This window comes from Antennarius striatus, chromosome 12, assembly GCF_040054535.1.
Source record: "Antennarius striatus isolate MH-2024 chromosome 12, ASM4005453v1, whole genome shotgun sequence".
Lineage (NCBI taxonomy): Eukaryota > Metazoa > Chordata > Actinopteri > Lophiiformes > Antennariidae > Antennarius > Antennarius striatus.
The window spans coordinates 14,586,823-14,613,601 of NC_090787.1; the positions used below are offsets into that span (position 1 = coordinate 14,586,823).

A 26,779-nucleotide genomic window follows, 5' to 3' on the forward strand; every position below is an offset into this window, starting at 1 on the left:
GGAAATGCTATAGTGACTACTTTCTTCCAGAAGAGGCAGGAACATAGGGTGACCTATAAGAGTGGTGGTAGGAGCACACAGGTGGACTACATCTTGTGTAGACGGTGTAATCTGAAGGAGATCAGTGACTGCAAAGTAGTGGTAGGTGAGAGTGTAGCCAAACAGCATAGGATGGTGGTGTGTAGGATGACTCTGGTGGTGAGGAAGATTCAGAGGGCAAAGGCAGAGCAGAAGACGAAATGGTGGAAGCTAAAAAAGGAAGTGTTGCATGACTTTTAGGAAGGAGTTAAGACAGGCTCTGGGAGGCCAGGAGGTGCTTCCAGATGACTGGAAAACCACAGCTAATGTGATCAGGGAGACAGGTGGGAGAGTACTTGGTGTGTCATCTGGAAGGAAAGTAGATAAGGAGACTCGGTGGTGGAATGAGGAGGTACAGGAGTGTATACAGAGAAAGAGGTTAGCTAAGAGGAATTGGGACACTGAGAGGACTGAGGAGAGTAGACAGGAGTACAGGGTGATGCAGCGTAAGGTGAAGGTAGAGGTAGGAAAGGCCAAACAAGAAGCTTATGATGACTTGTATGCTAGGTTGGACAGTAAGGAGGGAGAGACTGATCAACCGGGTGGCAAGACAGAGAGACAGAGATGGGAAGGATGTGCAACAGGTTAGGGTGATTAAGGTTAGGGAAGGAAGCCTATTGACAGGTGCCAGTAGTGTGATGGGAAGATGGAAAGAGTACTTTGAAGAGTTGATGAATGTGGAAAATGAGAGAGAACAAAGACTAGAAGAGGTGACTGCTGTGGACCAGGATGTAGCAAAGATCAGTCAGGACGAAGTGAGGAGGGCATTGAAGAGGATGAAGAGTGGAAAGGCAGTCGGTCCTGATGATATACCTGTAGAGGTTTGGAAGTGTCTAGGAGAGGTGGCAGTAGAGTTTCTGACTGGGTTGTTCAACAGGATCTTAGATAGTGAGAAGATACCTGAGGAATGGAGGAGAAGTGTGCTGGTGCCCATTTTTAAGAACAAGGGAGATGTGCAGAGTGGTGGCAACTACAGAGGAATAAAGCTGATGAGCCATACAATGAAGTTATGCGAGAGAGTAGTGGAAGCTAGACTAAGGGCAGACGTGAACATTTGTGAGCAGCAGTATGGTTTCATGCCAAAAAAAAGTACTACAGATGCAGTATTTGCTTTGAGGACATTGATAGAGAAGTACAGAGAAGGCCAGAGGGAGCTGCATTGTGTTTTTGTAGCTCTGGAGAAAGCTTATGACAGGGTGCCCAGAGAGGAACTGTGGTATTGTATGAGGAAGTCTGGAGTGGCAGAGAAGTATGTTAGAGCGGTGCAGGACATGTATGAGGACTGTAAGACAGTGGTGAGGTGTGCTGTAGGTGTGACAGAGGAGTTCAAGGTGGAGGTGGGACTAAATCAGGGATCAGCTCTGAGCCCCTTCTTGTTCGCTATGGAGATGGACAGGCTGACAGATGAGGTTAGACAGGAATCTCCATGGACTATGATGTTTGCAGATGACATTGTGATCTGCAGTGAGAGCAGGGAACAGGTGGAGGAGAAGCTAGAGAGGTGGAGGTTTGTCCTGGAAAGGAGAGATATGAAGGTTAGCCGCAGTAAGACGGAGTACATGTGTGTGAATGAGAGGGACCTAAGTGGAAGAGTGAGGTTACAGGGAGAAGAGATCAAGAAGGTGGAGGATTTTAAGTACTTAGGGTCAACAGTCCAGAGCAATGGAGAGTGTGGAAAAGAGTTGAAGAAGCGTGTACAGGCAGGATGGAACAGGTGGAGGAAAGTGTCAGGTGTGATGTGTGATAGAAGAGTTTCAGCTAAAATAAAAGGAAAGGTGTACAAAACTGTGGTGAGACCAGCAATGTTGTTTGGTCTAGAGACAGTGTCACTGAAGAAAAGACAGGAGACAGAGCTGGAGGTAGCAAGGATGAAGATGCTGAGGTTCTCTCTGGGAGTGACCAGGAAGGATAGGATCAGGCATGAGTACATCAGAGGGACAGCACATGTTAGAAATTTTGGAGATAAAAGTCAGAGGCCAGCTTGAGATGGTTTGGACATGTCCAGAGGAGAGATAGTGAATATATTGGTAGAAGGATGCTGAGTAGTAGTTGGTGTGAGAGAAGAGGATGCAAAGGACAGGGTTAGATGGAGGCAATTGATTCGCAGTGGCGACCCCTGAAGGGAAAAGCCAAAAGGAAAAGAAGAAGACAATAAATGGACTGGATCGAATTGTCCAAAAATATTACTGTACTTGCACTTCAGGTAAAAGCTGCTTCAATCATTGCAGACATTTGTTAGCATGGCAACAGACCTTCCCCAAATGGAAATCAAAGTTGTTTTATTCAACAACAAAGATGCATCCTTAAGGTTAGTGAACTTAAGTCCCAATCGTCTCCACATTTTGTAAGACTTCGCTGTGTGCACAGACATTCCATAAATCTGTGATCTTCCTTTTAAATAGGGAGAAACAAACAACGCTGCTCCAGCTGTGAGGGAAATGAGCGTCCTTAGTTGAAGTTGAACTTGAAGTTGAAGGGACCAGAACCGAACGGATTGAAACCCTGGAATCCATGGAAACCTCCGTGGAAGCCACGATTCTGCTGACTCTCTGGATCCATGGGGTCCTCGCCATGGTCAAACTTGGTTCTCATCTCTGAAAAAAAACCCCCAATAAATGACATCAGTATAGAGCAACTTAACAACATATACACTGTAATATTTAAGTCTGTACAGGTTGATGTTATGTATGCTACACTAACCAAGACAAATACAGCAGGGCATTTATAAAGTGTGTTCTACATGTCATCAACTGACTCATACACTGTTGTTACATGGATGGATTTTGATCTTCCATCAGAATGATCTGAAATTTTTTTTAAATCTGAAGTTACTTGGACAAGAGTGATTTGTTGTCCCGACCCTGACACTTCCTACCTGGGTCAGTGAGAACCTCTTTAGCCTGAGCAATGTCTATGAACTTCTTCTCAGCTTTCTTCTTTTCTTCTGGATCCTGGAAGTTGTCTGGATGCCACTGCTGCGCCAGTTTCCTATAGGCTTTTAGAATCTCCTTTTTCTGGGCAGTTCTGCGAGAATGGCGAGAGTGCAAGTCGTACATTTATTGAAGACTGAATCAATCTCTCTTAACCATAAGCTGGAACTCATAACATCCAAGTGTCAAAAGAGAAGCTGTTTAGATTTCATTTTGACCACCTTAAATGATGTCTGTTTGGGCTTGTCAGCAATTTTTGATAATAATAATATATGGTATGTAAGACATATGGTTTCTAGTGTAGTAGGGCACATTTGTGGGCAGTCAAAAAACAAAGCAGATAATTTGTAAAGAAATACTTCTAGTTTTTCCCTTAAGGATCTACAAAACTCCCTGGTGATATCAATAGATCAATATCCAAACTCCACTGCGTCGGTCTCACCTCTTCACTCCAAGGATCTTATAATAGTCCTTCTTTTGAGATTGTTTGAGAAGTCGCTGAGCTCTCTCCTGGCCTTCTTTTATCTGACGGTCATTCTGGCTGTGTTTCGCAGCAGTCTCATAGTCTTTAATAGCTGGAAAACAAAAACATAGCATAGAATTGGAATTACTTACTCATCTAAAGCAGCCACTGAGAATAAAGTGCAATATTTACTTGATGAACAAAAAAAAGACAAGGTTTCACATGGATCAGTTCATAGTCATTGTATTATTTTCAGCCTCAATTTAACCAATGTGAGAGAGCATGTGTACGTAGTGTCTTGATTCTTTATTGACTGGCATTTTCACCGATACAGCTGAATGGCACTCAACAGAACCCATATCTTCACCAAGGCCAAACAGTCCCTTTCTATGAAACTGAAGCCTGACGCAAACTCAGACAAAGACGTGCCCAAACAAAGTCCACTCTTGGAATTTAAAGAGGGCGAAGAAAAAATGCATACATGCCTTTATCAGATCTATGTCAAAATTCAGCAGTTCCATTTTAAACACATATACTGCTCTTACACCTCATCAAAATCCATCAGGTGTTTTTTTTGCACATTGGTAGTAGAAGATCAAGTAGAAGGTAAAAGGATGACTGGACAGATTATTCTGAGGATTTCAACACTGTTATCACCGGAGACTGGTTTAACAATAGATCAGAGGCTATTGTTTCAAACTAATCCCTACAGCCAGCCAAGACTTAATGGTGTGTGTGAGTGTGTGTGCTGCCACTTCTACCAAAGAATAGTTTTAGGCTTGATAAACGATAAATACTCCACAATTCCTGCAGCAGTGTGGGGTAGCTCTGAATCTTGCAACGTGCTCTACACCTAATTTTAATTACACTATGGGATAAACATTCTAACAGATGATGTTTGTCTTCTTAGGCATAGACGTTATATACTTTCAACAAATAAAGAAGTGGCATCCTTGCTGAATTTAATCTACATTTAATCCGTTGCTTATTTAATTTCAGAGTCAAATGGAAGAAAAATGTTGTTCATTGAGGCAGACTTTAACTGGAGGTGAGTGTCCTCCTCTGACTGCGTGCTCAATGAAGGTTGGCTGAACTGCAGAAACTCTGCATAATTGTAGTTCAACACCACCATAAATAATGGTGTTTCAGCTAGAATCTAGGGCAGGGGTGGGTAAACTTTTTGACTGGTGGGCTCATCACAGATCTAGAATTTGACAGCTCAAATTGCAAAAAAAATTATATAAGAAGTTTTGCCCTCTAACAAGCAGCAAAGCATACATATGCGAGGCTTATTGTAAAACTTATTTTACAACTGCATTTATTTAACAAAATTAATTATATAGTTTAAACAGTTTGGTGGGCTGGATTACAAAGCATAACGGGCCGAGTATGGCCCGCGGGCTGTAGTTTGTTCATGCTCTAAGGATTTACTACAAAAGTTTTATATAAGTAGAATTATCAGCAGTTTTAATGAGCAGATTTTTCCCAAAATAACTGCTGAATTGATATTTCCTCAATATTTTTTGATAGATATAGGATAGATATAGGATTAGATATAGGATTTAAACTACAGTAGCTCTTAAAGAAAAATCTATACCATTCATAAAAGTAAGATGAACATACAAATACAGAAACCCTCCGTTACCTTCCTCGTACTGTTCGTCCTGGATGTAGGCCTCAGCTCTGTCCTTCAGCACGTTCACGTTCTCTGGGTCCATCTGCAGGGCTTTGCTACACACTGGGATCGCTCTGCTCGCCTGCTGATCCTGGTCACGACACACAGACAACACCCCGGTAAGAAGTCCTGTTTGATGAAGTCAAACTATGAGTTAACATACTGTGGCGGTGGTCTTACCTGTGTTAGCGAGTGGCAGATACGCTCGTTGGCAAGAGAAGAGAAATACTGCACATTGGGCTCAGTCTTCATAACTGCCTCATATTTGCTCACTGCTTCTTCATACCTATAAAAAAAAAACCCAACAACAACCAGGAGGCAGGTTTGAAAAGCAGTATCTCTGTTAGTATAGCAGAATGTAAGATGGATCACTGCCCCCACTTCCCTCCTGCCACTCGTGTTGCTTAGTCTTACAAATATATTCTGTCAGATATGATGTGACATCAGGATAGAAACGTAAGACCAGCGAGCTGGAGTTCTTCAAAGGAAGCACAGCTCTTAAAATCCTCGGTACACAAAGGGATTATAATTTTTAACAGGGCTACACTATGACACACACACACACACGCATGCACGCACACACACACGCACACGCACACACACCTCTGCTCTTGGATGAGCTCCTCTGCAGACTGGATCTGTTTGTTGAGCTTCTTGACCTGCTTGTAATGACTGAAACACTGCTTGTGATCAGGATCAAGCTTCAGGCACTCCCGAACCTCACTGCAAAATCAGGTGTGAGGGGGAGACAAGTCAGTCTGGGTTTATCATCCTTTGTGACTGATCAGCTCTGTTGCTTGGTTACAAATAGTGGACCAAAATTACAGGAAAGGTAATACACAGCATTGCATTTGTAAAACATTTATCCAGATTCAACTTTCTTGGAAACATTTTTTAGTGTAGCATCTACATACAGGCATCTACATGCAGTATTTAAACTGTTCATTGAGAGTCTGGAAATTAGGCTGGTAAAATTAAGATAAATTACTATTAGACGTTTATTAAGCATCTGAAAATAATAATTTCAAAAAAATTTACACGGCAATAAGCTTGAAGCTTGGCCTAAAATCTGTGGCACCAACAACACTTAATAGTTGGATCGAAGTGCAGCAGCGCCACCTAAGTCCTCCTATGTCCTCTGTGTGGCTGCTTCCTCAGTGTAAGCCATCTGTAAACTGCTCTTACGTGAGCGACATCTCGTGGTCTCCGAGATTATAGTAGATGGTGCTGAGTTTGTAGAAAGCCTGGGTATTGTCGTTCTTCAACTTGGATGCAGCTTTCAGGTCGCCGATGGCCTTCCCCATCTCTCCCATCTGAACGAAACACTCTGCTCGCATTTCACGTGAGGTCACATCCCAAACACACGTCTGGAACAGGTAGACAATGACTTACAAACTGTTCTACAAACCAACATAGACAATGTCACGCTTGCATGTAAATTAGTCAATGCTGGCATGGTATGGATCTTACCTCAATGACGGTGTCAAGCTGGCTGGCAGCCGTTAAATAATCGTGGCTGTTGAAGCTGCTGCGTGCTTGAGCCACCAGTCGCTGGAGTTCGTCTGACTTTGTGAGCTGACTCTGGGCTTCCTTCTCCTCTTTGTCATTGGGGTTGGACTTGAGCTGGAGGATCAAAAGGCAAAGAATTACACCACGTACTTATCGTCATAATTAAAATACAGTATTTTCTGCACTATAAGGCGCACTGGACTATAAGGCGCACCCTCAATAATTTGTTTTATAATTTATTTCATATATAAGGCGCACCGGATTATAAGGCGCACATAATAAAAAAATAAATAAAATTTGATAAACTGCAGGGTGGCACGGTGGCGCAGTGGTTAGCGCTGCCGCCTCACAACACGGCGGACCCGGGTTCAAGTCCCGCTCTGTGCGGAGTTCGCATGCTCTCCCCGTGTCTGCGTGGGTTCTCTCCGGGGTCCTCCCACCTCCAAAAGCATGCGCTTCAGGTTGATTGGCCGTTCCAAATTGCCCGTAGGAATGAGTGTGTTTGTGCATGGTTGTCCGTGTTTGTGTGTGGCTCCGCGGTGCACTGGCCCCCGCCTCAGGCCCTGTGCCGCCGAGATAGGCTCCGGCTCCCTGTGACCCGCTGCGGCGGATATAGCAGTGGTAATCTGAAAATGACTGACTGACTGATAAACTGCAGCGGCTGTAGTTGCGCAATCCGTCCACTAGATCAGTGGTCCCCAACCCCCGGGCCGCGGACCTGTACCGGTCCATGGGTCATTTGGTACCGTGCCGCTCAGAAAGAAAAACTTATTTACATTACTTCAGTTTTATTTATTTCGGAGTCTGAAAGAGGTTAAATTTGAAAAGTGACGTCTGTGTGGAATGACGCACTGACAAATTCATGCATCTGTCCCGCTTGACGGGTCTCAGTTACGTGATAGGTTATCAACACACACACACAATGAAGCGCCCATACACGCACCAGTGTTCTGGATTAAAGTCAAGGCAGATTATCCTGAGATCGGCCAAAAAGTATCGAAAACCCCGCTTCCATTTCCAACCTCCTGTCTTTGTGAAGCGATTTTCTGCTGTGACCGAAAACCAAACCAAACTGCGGAGTAGACCGGACACACTTCAGGTGTCATTGTCTCCCGTTACACCTAGATCAGCGGTCCCCATCCACTAATTCTCATTATTGTAATTACTATTATTTGATTGACTTGTTCACCTTTCTATTGGAAATGATCAATATTTCTCCTGCGTTGAATGCACTGATTGTAAGTCGCGAAATTTCAAAATAAACCTCATCAGTGCAGTCACTTGAATCGAGTTTTTAATGTAATTATTTCTTATAATTATTTCGTTTACAGAGACGAAATAGAGATGTTGATTATCAGTTTATGAAAAAAAGTTTGTTTATTGTCTGTTGATGTCTACATTTTACATAAATCCACTGCGGACGATTTATTATTAGACTACAGCTGTCCTGGCATCATTAACGATTATCGAGCAAATGAAGACCGGTCCGTGAAAATATTGTCTTAGATGAAACCGGTTCATGGCGCAAAAAAGGTTGGGGACCACTGATCTAGATAGAGCCGCGATGCTCAGGCAGTCATGATTGCATTCATGACTTCCTGACTACCTTTGAATGGGCCCTATTGTTATGTCAATAAGCCATTCTGAGCCTCATCAAAGAAACCTGATCACTTGATCACTTTGCCTTCTCAGTAAGAAATCAACACGCATATTAAAAAACCTGACATTAAAAACTGGTTAAATTCATTACGAGTGCAGTCAGTGCGAACAGAGCGGATAATTTCCTGATCTGAAATTCGAAGCAGATATTTAAGCTCCGACGTTCGTCTTCGTTTATTAATTATTGTTTCGATGGATCGGTAGTCCAGTCGGAGGTGAGGTGCAGCTATTTGCTGCTGTGTTTCCTCAACAATTTTTTAACTAGTTTTTAATGTCAGGCTGCTAATTTACTGGCAAATATGACGCTGTTTTACTCCTAGAACTGACTTTAACGTCGGTGTCTCACCGCAGTGAATCTCACCGCACGTCTCTGCAGACACAATACACAAGCCTGAATGCGCCCCTGCGCCGCCCCCCCAGAGCTATCAACTACATTTATAAATCTATAGCAGCACACCCGTTGGCACCTTTGTCTAGCAGTGACTCTGCTCTTGAAATTTCAGAAAAGGCTGGAAGTTCAGCTTTGAGGGTCTTTGATTCACCTTATGCCAGTTTCTCCGTGTGTTTCCACAGACTAATAGAATGGACCGTCACTAGATTCCAGATTCCAGCACAAGGGAATTTTTTAGACCAATTAAGTTTAAAGTGGGTTATTTCCAACGCCAAATAGTTAGTAAATACTGAGATCAGTCAGTCAGTCAAACTTTATTAATAGAATTGTTGAAAGTTCCTTATGTTTTGCTACGTAATCACCGGTGCTCCTACAGTCTGCTCTACTGTCTGAGAGCAGCTCAGTCAGAGCCGGGACTTCGGTGACGCCCCTTGACTACCGCTGTTAGGGGGCGTGGGCCCGAGTGCCTTTTGAGGGGGCTCCTCTGGTGGCGGAGTGCGGCATGACTGGCGGCCAGACTGCCGGCTTTTTTTCAGCGATCATGTTTTTAACCAATATTAATATGAATATTAATCCATATATAAGACGCACCGGATTATAAGGCGCACTACGGGTTTATGAGAAAATTTTAGGCTTTTAGCTGTGCCTTATAGTGCGGAAAATACAGTAGTATAAAAGCCAAGAAGCCAAGAAAGAGAATGGAATATGAAGTGAGTCTCATGCACTGCAGATCTGAAAACTCAAACTTGCTTCAATAATTTGATTCGGTCTTTCACTAGAGCATTCAATGTTATAAGTCTTATATTTCTCAAGAGGTTTTGTGCCAACATTGCACTCTTGAAGCGCTGCCTATCAAAGGAATAGAAGGATTTTTTTATTATCCAAGCCCATGAAATTATAATCTTCCTCATTATAGGGATCATCACACTCACAAGAGCAATCTCAAGTAATAGTATAGATTTTACAAATAGGTAGGTGGACATATATAGTAACTGGGCCCTGGATATACTGTATTACACATGATACCAGCAAAGTAAGTACAACTTAATGTATATAGCACCCTCTGAAACATGCTTCCATAAAAACAAAACCAAGCAGTTGGCATTTAGTGGGCATCTCTTCCTCTTAAAAGAGGAAACTTCGCACTTAGTTGCAATTATAAAACTTTTCCATTCCCTGAACAGAAAGTGACTGTTTTACCCCGGTATATAAAAAACCCCCCCAATAACCATGTTTTTTTTACAGCCTGAGCTTTTACATTACAGCCTGACAAACAGCAACACAGAACAAACGATGGATACTTCTACTCAAGATGAACTCAGTTAAACGTTGATTGGCTTCCTGTGTCTTCAGTCTGAGGAAATGTAAACACAAGAAGCTAATGGTCGAAAACATCCCAGGAGGCTTCAGGTCAACCACATGTCTCTAGGAAGCTAGAGAACACAGATAGAACCCACAAAGACATGCTGAGAACACACAAAGCTCACACAGGAAGGTCCCGGGTGGGATCAAATCGGGGATCTTCTTGCTGTGAGACTACAACACTACAGACTGTTCCACCATTCACCTCTTATCCATATGTAAACTTCTTTATTTCAGGCTTAAGCCCCTGCATTTTATTAATAAACCTCATGCAGCCAATCATCATGTAGTATAACTCAATAGTGCAGAGACAAGAATCAAGTCAAGCAGAAAAGAAAACTTCCTTCAATATTTTTAATTTGTTTGTTTCTTAAAATAGAGTCCTTAAGTGAAAGATGAAAAGCATTACATTAAGTTTTCAATTCACATGCAGGTTACAGATCAACACTGACATCTCCTGGTGAACTCAACTGGTCAATGAAAGTAAGTGTCTTCTCTCACTGTGGTCGCTGTAGAGTGGCAGCTGGATGTGAATGTACTTACCACCTTCTTAAAATCACTCTCTGCTTCGTCCAGTCTCCCATGCTTCAGTAGGAGATTCCCCCTCTGAAGCCGTGCCTGTGAAGAGAAGGAATGTGTTCAGCATCAGGCTGCAAACAGATTATCATCACAGCTTACAAAACTGACAGATTGCCAAAGGATTTTGTTTTACTTTTTGTAAATATGTACATGCAAGTTCGTTAATTACTTTAGTTTTTAAAAAATATTTATGTTAAAAACCAGTTTTTTGGTTGAAATGATAGCTTTAGCATTTCCTTTAAACACAAAATATAATCGTGTCTTTTTTGGTGAGGCTAAAACATGAAACTATGAAGTGAACTGAGTTTTATCTCTGTAGCACCACTATGCTTTTTTAAAAACAGTCTGCCCTGACTCAATTTCACTCCAAACAAATAGGTACTCTAATGTGTTGTATCATCTTGGCATTTGGATTAACCCTTCTTTTGACTCTCAGGCTTTCCTTCAATCCAGATGAACAACGACACTCACAGAGGTGAAGTCTGGTTTGAGTTCAATGACTTTGCTCAAATCAGGCAGCGCAGCCTTTGACTTCCCCATTGCGAGAAACACCGTGGCTCTTCTGTAGTAGGCCATGTAGTTCTTGGGATCGCCATCTGATAAAAACACAAACACAACACGACTAAACAAAAGGGCTGCAACAAAATCACCAAATATCATCCAAGCATTGACAATGTAATGTACGCACAAGTCGCACAACATGATCATGCTGTGCACATCATTGCAAGATATGCAATGATATGCACAGCATAATCATGCATATCATTGCATGATTATGCATATCATTGCATAATCATGCATGATTATTATATGCATGTATTAAAGTGTCATTCTTTAATACAGATTATATATTTCAACATTGTTATAAAAGGTGGACTGCATGTAAATAATACAACTGTGACACATTCCTGATGGTTATTACAATTTATCTTACACTCTGCATGTTTCTGTCACTTACCCACAGCAGCGTGGAAATGAGACAAGGCATCGGCTAACTGGCCAGCAGCGAGCAGCTTCTTCCCCATCTCCATGTGATTGTCCACACTCCCCCCGTCACATTTCACTCCTGACAAGTACATTACTGTATGAGTCCTAAATACTGCCTAGTCCTTAGCACAGCACCTACTGGTCCATTCATTCAGTGGACAATGACAGATGGCTTCATGCCATTAAGATCAGACACAGAGGTCTACCTGAACTTCAGTTCGAGTTTGACATTTAGCTTTAAGTAACGCTAGGTGAGCTTACCACTGACACAACCAGCTGTCATGTTAACTGAGAAGTTGTTATATTAACAAACATTTTTGTTCTAGCAATTATGATCAAGATAAACGACTTACTTTTAACCTATAATGCAAAAGTCAACCTGACAGGCTGCTTAGCTACAGCTAAGTTAGCATCACGCTAGCTGACATTTATCGATTTAACTGTGTAATATCTTTCAAGCTCATATTAGTTTGATAGAAAACTAGCTGTGAAGATCTTCTCAATGTTAGTTAACTTAGTTTAAGGTAATGTTAAGTGGTCAGAAGCTGTCACCACCTGGTACAGTGAAGTAACTCTGGTGAGTTTCCTACCTTCATATCTCAGATCAATCAAAACAAGAATATACGGGATGTAAGTCAGTATCTTCTGAGCGACATGGTCGATGGAAACCATGGTTAGACTTTCACTGGGTCCTGTCTCGTTCTATCCCAGAGGATTATTTTGTTTCTGTTTCACTTAGTCCTCCAGAGTCCCATGTGTTGACTACTGCACAGCATTGCTTCTCTCTTCCAGTCCCAGCAGAGCAGCGCTAACGTCCTACCGATCGTGGGTGACTGTGATTGGCTGAAATGCCCTGAAACCCCGCCCATTTGGCTCAGCAGCAGCCACGGCAGCACTAACCCGCTAGAGTGTGGGGACGTGTGTTGGGAGGCACAAGCGTGTTAGAATTAACTGTCCAGTCATAGCGGGAATAAATTATAATGCAAGCCCACTGTCAAATCAATCCATCAGTAACAAAAAAAAGCATCAATACTTTTTGAAATTACTCTTGTTTTAATAGAACACAGGTGCAATACAATGTGTGAAGTTAATATTCCATGCTTCAGCACTTTAAGGAACATTTTTTAAAAAAGAGAACATATAACAATCCCTTATCTATGTTGTTCATTAATAAGATCTGAATACTCTTTAGTTATTTAGCACTGCTTAGAACTTTTTTGCATGTTAGTCTGACATATGTAGGCATACACACAAGATAATGTGAATCAACCAACCAAAACTGTTGGGCTAGTGACTTAAACTGAGCCAAAGTATTGACAAAGAATGATAAAACATGAATAAATAAACAATGGAAATACTACATACAAACACCTATTCTATATTATTGCAAGTAATCTGATTGATTGCATGAATGAATGAATGATTTTATTATGTCACATATAGTTTCAGTATCTTTCCTGTTGAACAGGTTTTTTATGAAGGACAGAAGCAGAAAATTGTGTTTGAAAAGACAGGTGACACATTGTCATATATAGCTCCCTGATGTTTTGGTGGAACTGGTGTTCCTAGAGATGCTGCTGACTCTGCTGCCACTGCTGGTCCCTGACTTCTGGCTATCATTGCTTCCTGTGCCATCCAAAGAAGCAACGCTCTTTTTTCCCGGAACAAGTGTGTAAGGGTCACGATACTGGTACTGAGGAAATGTTTTAGGGCTGTAGGGATTCCAAGAATAAATAATTACTTAAAACAATAGGCAGGAAAGTAAATTCTGGGAACATCAATAACACAACTGCAGCCATTTACCTTGAGTGGCAACCTTCTTTCCCTGCAAAGATACTTAAAATTAGACCTCCAACAACAAGTAAGGTTGAGCCTCCCCAGCCAATGAAGACGCCAACTCCTATTTCAAACCTGGTGGTGAACAAATGAAAATAATATATTAATACACAGTTTTCCTTCATGGAATCAATAGTTAAATGTTGATAGATCAGTAGAAATAAGTTTGTAAAGTGTTATTATTATTATTATTATTATTATTATTATTATTATTATTATTATTAATAATAATAATAATAATTAATAATAATAATAATAATTATTATTATTATTATATTATTATTATTATTATTATTATTATTAATAATAATAATAATAATAATAATAATAATAATAATAATAATAATAATAATAATAATAATACACTAAGATTTGTATGTACCTTTGGGGTTTGAAATTAGGGTCTTGGAATTCTGCTCTTATTTTGTTTCCATAATAGGAGAAGGCGACCATAGCTGACATCCCTGAAATAACAGGCACGTGTTGATTTTATGATCAAATATGTACTATATTTCAACGGGATTATAATTTTTTACCTCCAATGAGGTAGTTCATCCCGCCAGCAAAAGTTACTCTTGCATTAGCAAGCTCTGATCCTCCAATCTTAGTACACTTCATTCCCACTAAGACGAGTATAGATCCAAAGAAAGCCAGGATTATGGAGATGATGATGAGAGCACGGCACATGTGGATATCCCCTGTCCAAGAACATCAAGCAAATGTTTAGCACGCTTTTTAGACATGATTAAAGGTATCTTTCTCTTAATTATTCCTGTGCCTTGTGCTAAGATGCATTTTACTTACAGTTCAGTGCAAGCATAGATGGAATTCCCTTGCAGTCTGATACTCCAGTCGAATCAGATATACAATCTTTCCACAGGTTGGAGAAGTAGTTTGAAGTGGTCAGGACTATGCTGTCCACTTCAGACCAGGTCCAGATCTCAGTGGGCATAGTGGAACAGACCAAGATCCATCCACACACACAGACCGCAAAGCAGCCGATCTCCATGTACATCACTACAGTCCTGTAACTCATGGTTGCTTGGATCCCTGAACAGAGAAAAGGCTAATTCAAATGATGGCACTAAGCTCGTGTCCAGTGCTGTCCTCGTCAAAGTCCCTCCTGAGGTACTGCATGCAGATGGAAACCCACATTTAGCTCAAACATAAAAAGTCAAAAGTGGTTTGTGTATATCATCACATGTTTTGCCTTGAAATGTGATTTGTAAAGGTCACTTTGGTGTGTGTTTGTTGTTGGTATGACACCGGCATGGGTTGAACCATGTGTACCACTTGGCTCACAAGTCTAAAATTGAGAACAAGGAAGTTACACACAGATAAAACAAGGAGAAAGTTTAATCTCATTCTTGAGCGGTAAAAACTTAGTAATTGGTAACAAAATTTGACAAAACGCTACTGATTTTGACCACCAAATAATGTCCCAAAGTCAACTTTCAGGAATGCTTATGAGAAAGTGCATAAATCATTCTGGTAAAAGACCCCTGTGACCTTTACAAATGCAGGTCGTGTCATACAACTACTGACAAAATCTGAAAAGCAAGTGGGCTGTTGTAGGTGAGTGGGTCACAGGCAGGACTTTTACCCTGGGGCCTGGAGTTTAAGTTTAGAGGCCAGCTTGGGAAATGAACACATTCTAGGTTAAAAATACACACCTTAACGCATGTGATGGTCAATGTAAATGGGTGTGGTAAAATGTTAGTCCAAATGAAACACAGCCACATATGACACACAGGTAGCAAATTTAGCACACAACGGATCTAGACCAGCAACATGTGCCTTGAGGTGTGGATCTGGACCTAACAGGAAGTCTGCTATTTTGAAATTTATTTAGTTATTTATCATTTTTTATCCTCAACCTACCTAAGTCTATATTTAATTGTATAAAAAAAAATGTATGCAAGAAAAGACTTAACAATTATTCTACTGAACTTAATATAACCACTAGCATAGCCATAGCAATTATTTTGACTACCTTTATGTAATTTAACTATGATTTATGATGAATGATGAATTCAAAAGCTTGTTTTGGACTGATCTGTAATGTCAGGTTGGTAGATAATAAATGTCAGGACACAATATTGAAATCCAATTGAAGATAAAACTTTGATAGTTAATCAGTAACCATGCTGTTATTAGAATTCTATCAATATTCTACTATCTTCTGTATAATTATAATAATAAAAATTATAATAATGTTGACATTGTTATTAGAATTACATCAATATTCTAGTCTTCTTTACAATATAATAATAATAATAATAATAATAATAATAATAATAATAATGTTATAATGATGGTGATGATGATAATGATGATGCTCATGATGAGGATGATGATGACAACGATGATGATGATAACAATATTAATAATGTACTGCAATATATACAGTATATTTTACATTAAAATCCCTCACACATATAAATTCTTATCAAGGTGCTGCACCCTAGAGGAGTTATTGTAGTCCTCCAAGAGGAGATATGTGAATAAATAGTAGCCCTTTCACTGATGTTGTGTCCTGAAACATCTTCCTATGAAGTCACTGATTACTGACCACGTGTGTCCTCTGTGTAATATTAACACAGTATGCATTACTCATCGAAACTGGATGGTAAGCTTGTGATGCAGCAGCAGAGACGGATGCCTCAGAGTAAATAGGACAGAACCTTCCCAGCAAAAAAAAAAAGTACAACTCCCAGTTCATACGTTCAGACAAACACCTGTGCCAATACATGTCTCTCATCTACTCGAATTTTACCTCTGTTTTACATTTCTTTCTTGTATACCACCATCAATGGGTCAAAAAAATATAATGGTGTGATGATCTGATGTGAGTAGAGGGATCAGAGGCCTGAGGGAAAGCCAGTTATCGGCCTCTTGAATAATTTTAAACATAAAGCAAGATATACTGTTTGTCAGAAGCCTTATGCAGGCGCTTTGTTGTAACGCTGTGACTGTCCTGTATGAAATGTCTTACCTTAAATATTACCTTGGAAGTTTAGCAATGAAACTAGTCAGTCATGACAGAGGGTGCCAGAGGTCAGAATAAATCTCTTGGAAAGCTTTCAGCGGGGAGAATTAAGGCTAAACATTGACGTATTTGGAAGTAAATCAGTCATTTTCTTTAATACATCTATATTTCAGAGTGTCTCTTTGTCTTGAGCGACAATGAGCTTTGTCCAATGCATTTAAGCCACTTGAACACCAATAATGAAAACACCTTTAAACATAGAAAGGGCTAAAAGAACAATGACAAGTCTTTCAAGCATCAGTGAAAAACAAAATGGATAAAGAAGCCTGGCAGGGCCAGTGCCAGAAGCTCTAGTCACTGGGGACTCCAGCTGAATCACTGACATAGACCTTCCTCGAGTAGGGAACCCAAGGGAGGATGACTCTTCCTTCAGGTGAAGCACTTTTCCTACTTGACAAAGAAGCAGACACCACCACCAACCACAATGCCCCAATTAAACTAGAAATGTTCCTGATGTAAGTGAGAAACTAAAATTTTGTATAACGCCCCTTCATTTCTTAAATCTTGAAATTAGACCAGGTAGTGTCCGGTCATGTCGAATCAGCAGCAGTATGTCTGTACCAGGGACCAGGGCTTATGAGGGATGTGCACAAGTGTGTCTGTTTGAAAATGTTTATTGTAAACTTTCTGGGCCCATTGGAAATGATGCACATCAACCCTACACAACTGTTTCAGGTTTAATCTCTCTATCCACACAGAGAAAAACTACTTGCATGTTGTGTTTTTACATATAAAAACAAACTAAAACAGACTAAAACAAGCACTTATCGCTAACTGAAATGTCTCATTATTTTTGTCCCAATCAATGACAGAATATTAGGAAAAAGTAAACCCGCTAAAACTCCATTCATAATATAGTGGTCAGTTATAAATGGGCAATGTTGGCCTATCAGGTGTCAAACTAGTCAGGAGTGATGCTGAGTCCCATGTATAGGGTACAAAGTGCTAGAGACTGTCAGGAGTAAAATAATCATACACTATCCAAAGGCATAAAATCAAATCAACTGGAGTTATAGAAAGTTCCTTGAACTTCAAGTCCAGCTGGATGGATGATAAACTTGACAGAAATCATACACTATAACCATCATAGACAATGATCTGAGGGCCACAATTCTCGTATCATTATTACTTTTTTTTACTTATATATTATTATACATGACATTCTACTTGCAATTTCTGCTTAATCCAAAAAAAGATGGTGACTGATGAGCAAACAAAAGAAAACAAATTCTGTATGTCCTATGACAACAAAAATTACATGTTTATTTAATTGTTCATCTATTCAGGCCCTCTTTCATACATAAACCACCCTTTAATTTGCCAATTCAATAACACATTGGTGCACTTATTTGGCACTTTTATTAATTGGCACTGACACTCTCAAGTATAAATCGATATGTCTACAGAAGGAGCTGTGTCTGAAGAAAATTTATGTACTTTATGCAGCAGAAGGTAAAGAATGAATGCACATATATATATAAAAAACATATAGCTGTCTGTATATTAATGATTTGTGAGACGGAGAAAATCTGTGTGAAAGAAGGTCAGAATGAATTATGGCTTAAAATCCACCAAAACTATACAAATGCATCTCTTTCTGAATATTTTGTTGGTGTTGTTTGCGAGATCTTTGAGATCTTGGAACTGCTGGACTGTCCTGAGCCGACATAAGATCCGTATAGCCTGGAAGTGTCGTAGTATCCAGTGTACAGGGTTCTTCCTCTGGAGCGAGGAACAGCGTATGTGTTTCCCCCATAGGCATACACCACAGTACTGCAAGACCATAAATTTGTTAGTGATGCCAACAGCCACTGATAAAATGATGAAGATGGATAAATTTGATTACCTCTCAGGTACGACTACTCTGTAGACTGTCACAGCGTAAAATATAGCCCCTAAAAAGATGAAAAAACATCCCACCAGTCCTAGAAATATGGGCGGTCCAAGGTCATACCTGCAATTAGGCAAACATAGGAACTTGTGATGCACTATAAATACATCAATATTTGCTAATTATATTACAATGACATTACAGGGGAATGTTTTTCCAAGATAACCTGGAATTTAAACCAGTGTTAAAAAATGTACCGTAACTCTCCTGGTGGCAGGATGGCAACAAATGTTCTCCTGGCAACCCTGTTGATGTATAAGCAGTAGGCAGCTAGATCGGACACACCTGCGAGAACAGGTATCATTGAAACCAAGAAGTAATGAGGGCAAAACATTTTTGTCATTTACAGAAACAAACACGTTTGTGTAATCACCTCCAGCGAAATGAAACACTGCGCCAGCAAAGAGCATCTTGTCCTTGGTTTTATTGGCCCCTCCTATATAAGTGCACTCCATCCCGAGGAAGCAAAGCACGACGGCAAAGAACCCAAGAGTTAACCCGCACATTAACAATCCTCGTACGCCCTGGACGTAAGCTGGAAGGTTCAGGAAAGAAAAACAAGAAGAATGTGTTAAATAAGAAAATGGAGTTTCTAGGACTTGTTCTATTCCTCGCATAAAACAGAAAGAACTATGAAATATGAGATCAAGTCTCTGTTATGGACATCTAAGCTCCTGTTATTCACTATGAGCACAAACACTGGTACAAAACAAGCAACTTAATCACCAAGGGTTGGATTCAAACAGGAGGTACACTGAAGCAAACATATTTAGCAACAAACAGTCTAATTTGATCCAACAGAAATATGAAAAGTAAGTGTAAACTCATTTCTTTTAGAGATGAGTTGAACCAATACCTCCATGATGAAGCTCTAACAAAGATTTGACTTTATTATACAATTCACTGTGTTCAGTCTTAGAGATTAAAGTGAGTCTATGTGACTGGACACCAAGATGTGACGGAAATGGGTCAATGTTAATGCTAAAGTACTAGAACTAATACAAAAAGAAGAATCATTATGTTAGTTCATTAACCCAATAAAGTTAGTCAGATAATATGAAGTTATTTAGCATTAGCCACCAAAGCTACTGATGCTGCAGTGAAAACACCTGATTGTATTGTGATGAACAACATCTAACTGCTTCCTCAGGACCTCACCTTAGGACCACTTCAGTCTATTCCTGCAAAGTGAAGCTATAGAAACAGAGGCACTGCTGCTGATTCTCATACAGCCTGTGGAACACTTACGGGTGACAGACCAGAGCACAGGGAAGTCTCTACAGTTGGTCACAGCTGTGGAATCAGTGAAACAATCCTTCCACAGGTTGGACCAGTACCAGGCCACTCGGATGATGAAGGAACCCCCTTGTCCTCCTATTTGGCTGATCCTCCAAAAGTCCATGGCCATGGTGCACAGCACAAACAGCCATCCCAGTGATGTCAGCAAGAAGCCAAATATCTGGATGAGACGTTTCCTCATGATGAGACTGCTAAATTATACCAGTTAGCTTCCACTCAGTTCCACAGATTACACCAGAAGTCTAGTCAGCATTAGTGTGACTGAACTGTGTGCCATTATTGTTTGTATAGATCTGCCGCAGTTGTGTGAAGTGTTTACTGTAAACGGTATTGGAGTGTGCCACCCCTTTGAGATCATTTCCACCACCTCCAGCTATGTTATCAGGGTTTTAACTGTTTTGCATCCACACTTCACAACAGTAAATCTGATATGTTCTTACTAGTTCAAAGCATTTATTTTTATCCAGCACATTAACTGCATGAGGTTTTAACAAAGTTTAATAAAAAAATCAAAAAACACCTGACACAAAAACACCTCTGTGATCTTAAAGAGAAAAATTACTCAAGGTGAAAAATTGATGTTGTTTTCAAACCTGCTGTAAATCATATAACATCATGTAACCACGTGCTGTAATTGATACATATACTGTATGTACTTGTGCGAGAGTGAGAGTGTAAAGACAATGATCACAGTCACATATGATCATAAGACAATGAGGGATCAATAACGTGTGGATTATTATTATTATTAAGAGTCCATCAACATTTATTTATTTGTAAGTACTTTATTTCTGTTCATCATCAGCCACACATTTCACAACATAAATTCCTATTTAATGGCCGTGTTAACAATAAACAAGAGAATATGTGTCCAATGCAATTTTAATTATTGCTGTTACAGATTCATAACATGTGCAGGTCAGTTGAAAGTACTGTTAAATAAACAAAATGGAGCTATCTTCCAAAACCTTTCACAAGGACATCAGAAAAAAAAAATAGAAAACTATGCACAGTTGTTATTGAAATGGCCCATTTGCACCAAATGCTTCTGATCTGGCTGCTGAATCCCATTACAAACATAACAGTAACATTCAATAAACAACTATCAAATACAGAAAATATAAATTCCCAAAGATGATAGAGTAAACTGCATTATAAAAGTTAAAATTTGTGCCTGTACAACAAATATGAAAATAGTTAACTCCTCATGAGCCACAGATCAATATCAATAAATTCCTCCTCTGCTGGACTGAAAACAACTTTTCACACGCTGTGGTGTATCTTTGAAGCTTTGCATATAGTATATACTGTAGATCAAGATTCTCTTTGACTGACAGTATTTTACATTCAAATCCGTCACACATACACATTCTTATCGAAGTGCTGCACCCTGGAGGTGTTGCTGTAGTCTGGGGGTGGCCTCTGGGAAGAGATACGAGAATGAGAGGCAGCACCTTTATAGATGTAGTGTCGCTGACTGTGGCTTTAAAGAGACGCAACACAGACACATAACAGGTTATTTACAACACGTAAGATCTGTTCGATGTTAACATAAAACGTGTTACCCATACAAACCTTTTGGAGAAAGAACCTGCAATGGAGAAGCAGAGGATGCAGCCCCCGAGGATGCAGAGGACAGAACCTCCCCAGCCTATAAAGAGAGCAGCTCCCAGTTCATACCTACAGGCAAACACCAGCACTTAGTTATGATCATATTTTCTGAATTGCTTGAGTTGCATATAAACTGTCTGGCTCTGTGATCACAGTGCTTACTTCTGTGCTAGGTACATGGGATCGAAAAACTCGGATGTTATCTGGTGGGCATAGAGGGAGCAGGCCGTGAGCGAGCAGAGGCCTGAGAAGAGCAAGTAGAGACAAATCCAATTAGAACACAGTTGTTGTTTTTTTAACAGATATTGCACAGAAAACTCCGCTGTACTTACCACTGAGGACAAAATTCACACCAGCAAAGCAGGCAATCTTAGCTTTGGTTTTGTCAGGTCCGCCAATTTTGGTGCATTTCATTCCAATGAGTGCAAATATAGAACCAAAAAAGCCCAGACAGACGGCAGCGATCATCAGGCCCCTGCATGCTTGGATGTAGCCTGCAAAAACATTTGATTGAGGTCAATGTACAAACAATCAAAGAGGCCCCAATGCATTCTGGTCTGAGGTTTTGCACTTTGTTATTATAACGTCAATGAGTTATTGACCTTGTGACTACTTTACACATCCAGCAGGATGTACATGAGCCAGACTACTCCTTTGTTCGGAAGCACTTTGTTTCAGTTTCCCATTGAGTTGTAATTTTGAGACAAATATTGCATTGGGATCTAACCCTTGAAACTGGTCAACCAGGGGAAGTGCCTGAAGCTACCAGTAAATCACTTGTATAGCAGTCAGGCTGGGAGAGGTGAGGCTAAACACTGACACATTAGGAGTGAAATGAGTTGTTTGTTGAAGAAAAGATTTAAGCTTGACTTTTTTTTTTTTTTAACACATTAGGCGTAGGACGCTTGGAAACTGAATGTGAATTATTATCTACACGAAGAAATCAGCGGTTAAGACCAATAACAACTTGTTCAAGCATTAACATGTGCTCTTCACCTGCAAGACCAACAGAGCAAAATACATTCAACAATGATCGACCAAAACCGATCAAGAACAGAGAGACAGATGCATGAAACAGTCGAACGATAGGAAATGGAAACCAGCAGACCACTCAGTGCCAGCATCGAGGGGAATTCTTTGCAGTTGGTGACTCCCGTTGAATCGGTTACGCAGGCCTTCCATAGATTGGACCAATAGGTTGCCGTGGTGATGACTGTTCCGTCAAGTGTAGACACCTTCCAGTATTCTGTCGGTACGGTGGAACACACCAGCACCCACCCAGAGGTGGCAAAAATAAAACCCACAATCTCCTGCAACATACTGCAGAGAGGACTTCTCCACACTGTTGCGTGATGGACGGATGAGCTAAAAAAACTGATTTGATCCTTATGACAGTAACGCTTGTTGAGATTGTGGCCCGGCTCTAAACCTCAGAGTTGGCTGTGATTGATGGTTAATGTGTTAACTGTTATATTCTGTAGGGAGGGGTTTTAAACGTCAACAAGCTGCCTGTTAGAAAGGTGCCCACCCTCTCAACCAGTAGACATCCCTGTGGCTCAAATCATAGATGACGGGGACTGAAACTCCAGAATATAGCCAGCAAGGCATCAGTGATGAGGTTTAGAATTAAAAACTGACTATATTTTTAGGAAAGACTGTAATGGTGCAGAGGGGTGTCTTTGTGTCTTTGGGGTCTTGAATTTATTGTCCTGATAGTCAAAGTATTTATTTTTCCCTTCTTGTGTTTATGTCAGTGAAATCCCATTGTTGGATTTTATTTGTATATACTTGAGATAGGATATAAAGAATCCATCTACTTCATCTTCAACTGCCACTCATAATTATTAAGCCATAAGGGCATTTGAAGTTCCTCATACACCTAAAGTAGCTGTATTTAGATCAGTCATGTACAGCAGGTCACTCAGATTCTGTCAGATTACAGAAGAGTTTGTTAATTTTCAGTTAGAACTGAAGCTCCCTCCTGGTTTAGAGGTGCCTTTCTTGATTTTACCTCGACCTGGATGACTGAGAACCTACACGGTCACTAATGTTCCTGTTATCACACTACCGCCATCATCAGGTGTACCTGAGAATAACAGGATTTGTTTCAGAACAGAATGTTTCGAAGCAAGTACCTGTACAGTATTTTTTTTATCCCAAAAAAATAAAAAAAACAAAATATATATATGATATTACATAAAACTGTATTTTTTCATTCACTCTTAGGCCTTTTGGTAGATCAATAAATGATAAATTGATCACAAAATGAATTTCAAATTAAAATTGATAAAAAAACCAAACATTTATGAACACAGATAATTGTTAATAGAAAGTAGCATATCAAATGCTTTCTCATTCATCTTCTGCCGCTTCATCCGCCGTAGCAGGTCACGGGGAGCTGGAGTCTAACTCAGCTGGCATAGGGCGAAAGGCGGGGGACATTCCGGGCATGACGCCAGTGCACCGGGCAGCCACACACAAAGACAGACAACCATGCACACACACACTTACTCCTACGGGCAATTTGGAACGGTCAATCACCCTGAAGCGCATGCTTTTGGAGGTGGGAGGAAGCCGGAGAACCCGGGGCTAATGTTTTCTCATTAGAACAAAAGTAACTGCAACATGAAAAAAGCAAAAACCACATTTTTAAATGAGCAATTTTGTCCTCATATATAATATAAAATGTTTATGTTATTAAAGACTTTAATTCATTCTCATTGACCTGTTGCTCTTACAGTATCTTTATGTCCTTCCTTTCATTAGTCTGAAGAAGCTTCCGTCACTCAGACACAGTTCGACATGCCCAACCAAAGATTACACATTTGCCCGTTAATGCATGATCCAGAACAAAGATTATTTATGACTCACTTTGTCACTGTGAGGTGACTGAGCTTTGTCGTAAATATGAAAATTAATTTGTGACGATATAACTATTGATGATGATAACATTGCAATCTGAGACTCCACAGAATGAATCTAATTTATTAAGGACTAACTGTTTCTGTTTACGTCACTGATAAAGTCACAAAATGTGGTCAGACCATGTCTGCTTTGACTGACTCTTCATAACGGATTAGTTCTTTGTTAAAACACATTGTTTAAAGTTACCTTATTCAGAACATTTCAATTCGCAGAAACATTCAAAGTCTTCAGACTATATATTATATATATATTGAAAGTGATATTTTTTGAAATAGTATTTGACTATCCGCTGGACATGAAATGTTATGGATTGGATTTAGACTGCTTCATTTGAATCTTTGAAAGCGTTTGACAACTTGCTTTTTTAGAGCACATTTTTTAAGCTCAGCTTATTTATTTGTTATATATATTTATATATATATATTTGTTGTATATATATATATATATATATATATATACACACACACACACACACACAACCCTTGTATATGGTCATTGTGAGACCCTCTTAGCTTACCTTGCAGCTGCAGGATGGTGTGATGTGGTCTACAATGCAAAGCTCCAATAGCATTTCCAGCACAGTTATTCCACAGACCCTGGAGCACCCACGTCGCCGTGATGACTGAGGATGCCCGACTAGTGGCCCTCCACTCATTGGACACTGTGGCTCCAATAGTGGCCCCCAGCCCAGCCAGACCACTTACAAAAGCTACAATCTGCAAACAAGACATCCGGAACTTTTAGATATATATAAAGTCTTATAGGCGATTCAAGAATGTGGGAAGAAATTAAAATTGCTCCAGCCGGGCAAATTACACGGAAGACATGTGTTTCATTTAGATGATTTACAGACAGGCCATCTTGTATCTCTAGTGGTGAGGGATGGAAACGGTTTTCTGGCTGTGAAACGGCACAGGAAGCATGAGCTGGCGGTTAATTATTACATTTTGGGAAACAGAATTTGAAATGGTCTGCGTTTCGGTCAAATATAAGGTCAGGTATCATATTAACATTTAAACAACAGAGGAGTAATCAGTAAACCTAAAAACAAGAGGAAATGTGACAAAGTCCAGCTACTGGTTCATCTATTTCCAGACACAATATTTAGCTCTTGAACAGACAGTGATCGCTGGTTTGTACATGAACACCTATGATGTTGTTTCATGTTTAATATTCTCACTCAGAAGAGCTTCAATTTGACTTTAAATTTGAACTAAATCTGCTATAATGTGAAACTCTAAGACCTTTTTAGGAAACATAATATAAGGAAGATGGTTCACATGGACGTGTTATTACTGTGTTCAGTAGTAACAACCTGGTAGATATTACCAGATATTGCCATATGTACTGTATTTGCATTACATGTGTGCCTTGAATTCTGTTGATTAGTAACGCGTATGCATATGAATGATAAGTAACTGTATGAGACCCTGAGGCAGTTGGTACAGAATTAATTAGGACAATCTCTAGACAACAAAATTAAACCAACATAAATAAATAGTGCATCGGATAAATTACAAGCTATGTGAATATGATGACTTTCTGTGGTCCATAAATTTGTAAGCAGTTCTGAAATGCCTGATTTTTCTATTTCACAATTCAGATTGACTTATTCTTCTGCAGATGACACATATAGTCTTTGACGTACAGTCATCACACTACAAAGATTTGACTGACTACGAACAAATTTAAATTATGAATGAACATAAAATCTAATCGCAAACCTAATATAACCTACTAAAATAATGACTTATTACTCCACAGTGTTTCTGGGATGAAATAGAGAGCATCTGAACTTGCATTCTGACTATATGTAAAAGAAAATCCTATTTTACTTTAGACTGATTCATTTTTTTGTGTAAGTGAAAGGGAGTAAGATCTCTTGCTTCATTAGGAGTCAACTGGCCTCGATCAATTTCTGCATGAAGTTTCTTGTTCTTTTCTATTCACTGGCCAGACGCCTTAATGCATTTAGTTTTCTAAAGGTCCTCACTCTCTTTGCAGTTTTTGCTTGAAGTAGTCCTCAATGACAAATTATTCCAAGCACCATTCCAAAAAAATAAAAACAAAAACAAATGCAGTAATGATGTCCTGTAGATAAGAAACAGATCATTCTTCTTCTTATATATAAAGTACATGGTTACAGTACAGTATGGTTCAAGTAAAGAAAAGGAGAGACTGATAAACTTTATCTTACTAGTGAAGTTTTGGAGGAGTGTTAGAATGAATAAAGTCTGAAGAGGAAACATCAGACCTACTTGTTTATGGAAAATGCAATGCTTGTTGATTGATTCTTTTTATGCTGCACATACGGTTGTTCTACTTCTATAATAATACACTGAAGTTTTGTGAAGAGCACTTTCTCCTTTGCTTGAGATTTTTAAGGGGAAACTGCTGGAGTGCAGTTTGATGATGATTTGTGTCACTACTGAACTGTGATTTGTGAAGTGTTATAATGTGTCTGCCTTCTGATAACAAGATTATTCCATAAAATACATTTTATTATCTAATTGAGGGTGAAACAATATCTAGAGT

The 26,779-nt window shown here is 39.7% G+C and overlaps 4 protein-coding genes across 7 annotated transcripts; all 4 read right to left on the minus strand.

Moving 5' to 3' along the window:
- Nucleotides 1-552: 552 nt before the first annotated feature.
- dnajc3a (DnaJ (Hsp40) homolog, subfamily C, member 3a) lies at nucleotides 553-12,419 on the minus strand. Its single transcript, XM_068328754.1, has 12 exons — nucleotides 12,224-12,419; nucleotides 11,605-11,712; nucleotides 11,118-11,242; nucleotides 10,611-10,685; nucleotides 6,617-6,769; nucleotides 6,332-6,513; nucleotides 5,750-5,869; nucleotides 5,327-5,432; nucleotides 5,117-5,237; nucleotides 3,451-3,583; nucleotides 2,954-3,102; nucleotides 553-2,672 (listed from the first exon to the last, which is right to left on the minus strand). Exons 1-12 carry the CDS (start codon nucleotides 12,303-12,305, stop codon nucleotides 2,527-2,529), a joined length of 1,500 nt encoding a protein of 499 aa, XP_068184855.1. The 5' UTR covers nucleotides 12,306-12,419; the 3' UTR covers nucleotides 553-2,526.
- Nucleotides 12,420-12,685: 266 nt separating this feature from the next.
- On the minus strand, nucleotides 12,686-14,618 carry cldn10c (claudin 10c). Its single transcript, XM_068330007.1, has 5 exons — nucleotides 14,274-14,618; nucleotides 14,006-14,167; nucleotides 13,852-13,933; nucleotides 13,437-13,544; nucleotides 12,686-13,345 (listed from the first exon to the last, which is right to left on the minus strand). The coding sequence occupies exons 1-5, from the start codon at nucleotides 14,503-14,505 to the stop codon at nucleotides 13,159-13,161; spliced, it is 771 nt and encodes a 256-aa protein (XP_068186108.1). The 5' UTR covers nucleotides 14,506-14,618; the 3' UTR covers nucleotides 12,686-13,158.
- A 2,119-nt stretch (nucleotides 14,619-16,737) lies between these two features.
- Nucleotides 16,738-19,984, minus strand: cldn10l2 (claudin 10-like 2). The gene is made up of 5 exons (XM_068330001.1): nucleotides 19,658-19,984; nucleotides 18,783-18,944; nucleotides 18,607-18,694; nucleotides 18,365-18,472; nucleotides 16,738-18,291 (listed from the first exon to the last, which is right to left on the minus strand). Exons 1-5 carry the CDS (start codon nucleotides 19,887-19,889, stop codon nucleotides 18,096-18,098), a joined length of 786 nt encoding a protein of 261 aa, XP_068186102.1. The 5' UTR covers nucleotides 19,890-19,984; the 3' UTR covers nucleotides 16,738-18,095.
- A 523-nt stretch (nucleotides 19,985-20,507) lies between these two features.
- On the minus strand, nucleotides 20,508-25,054 carry LOC137605361 (claudin-10-like). 4 transcript variants are annotated; one of them, XM_068330002.1, is made up of 5 exons: nucleotides 24,762-25,054; nucleotides 21,652-21,813; nucleotides 21,482-21,563; nucleotides 21,284-21,388; nucleotides 20,508-21,130 (listed from the first exon to the last, which is right to left on the minus strand). In XM_068330002.1, the coding sequence occupies exons 1-5, from the start codon at nucleotides 24,973-24,975 to the stop codon at nucleotides 20,914-20,916; spliced, it is 780 nt and encodes a 259-aa protein (XP_068186103.1). In that variant the 5' UTR covers nucleotides 24,976-25,054; the 3' UTR covers nucleotides 20,508-20,913. The 4 variants fall into 4 exon arrangements, with proteins under 4 accessions (XP_068186103.1, XP_068186104.1, XP_068186105.1 ...); XM_068330003.1 differs by lacking the exon at nucleotides 24,762-25,054 and adding an exon at nucleotides 22,428-22,747; XM_068330004.1 differs by having other exon boundaries at nucleotides 20,916-21,191.
- Between the last annotated feature and the right edge of the window lie 1,725 nt (nucleotides 25,055-26,779).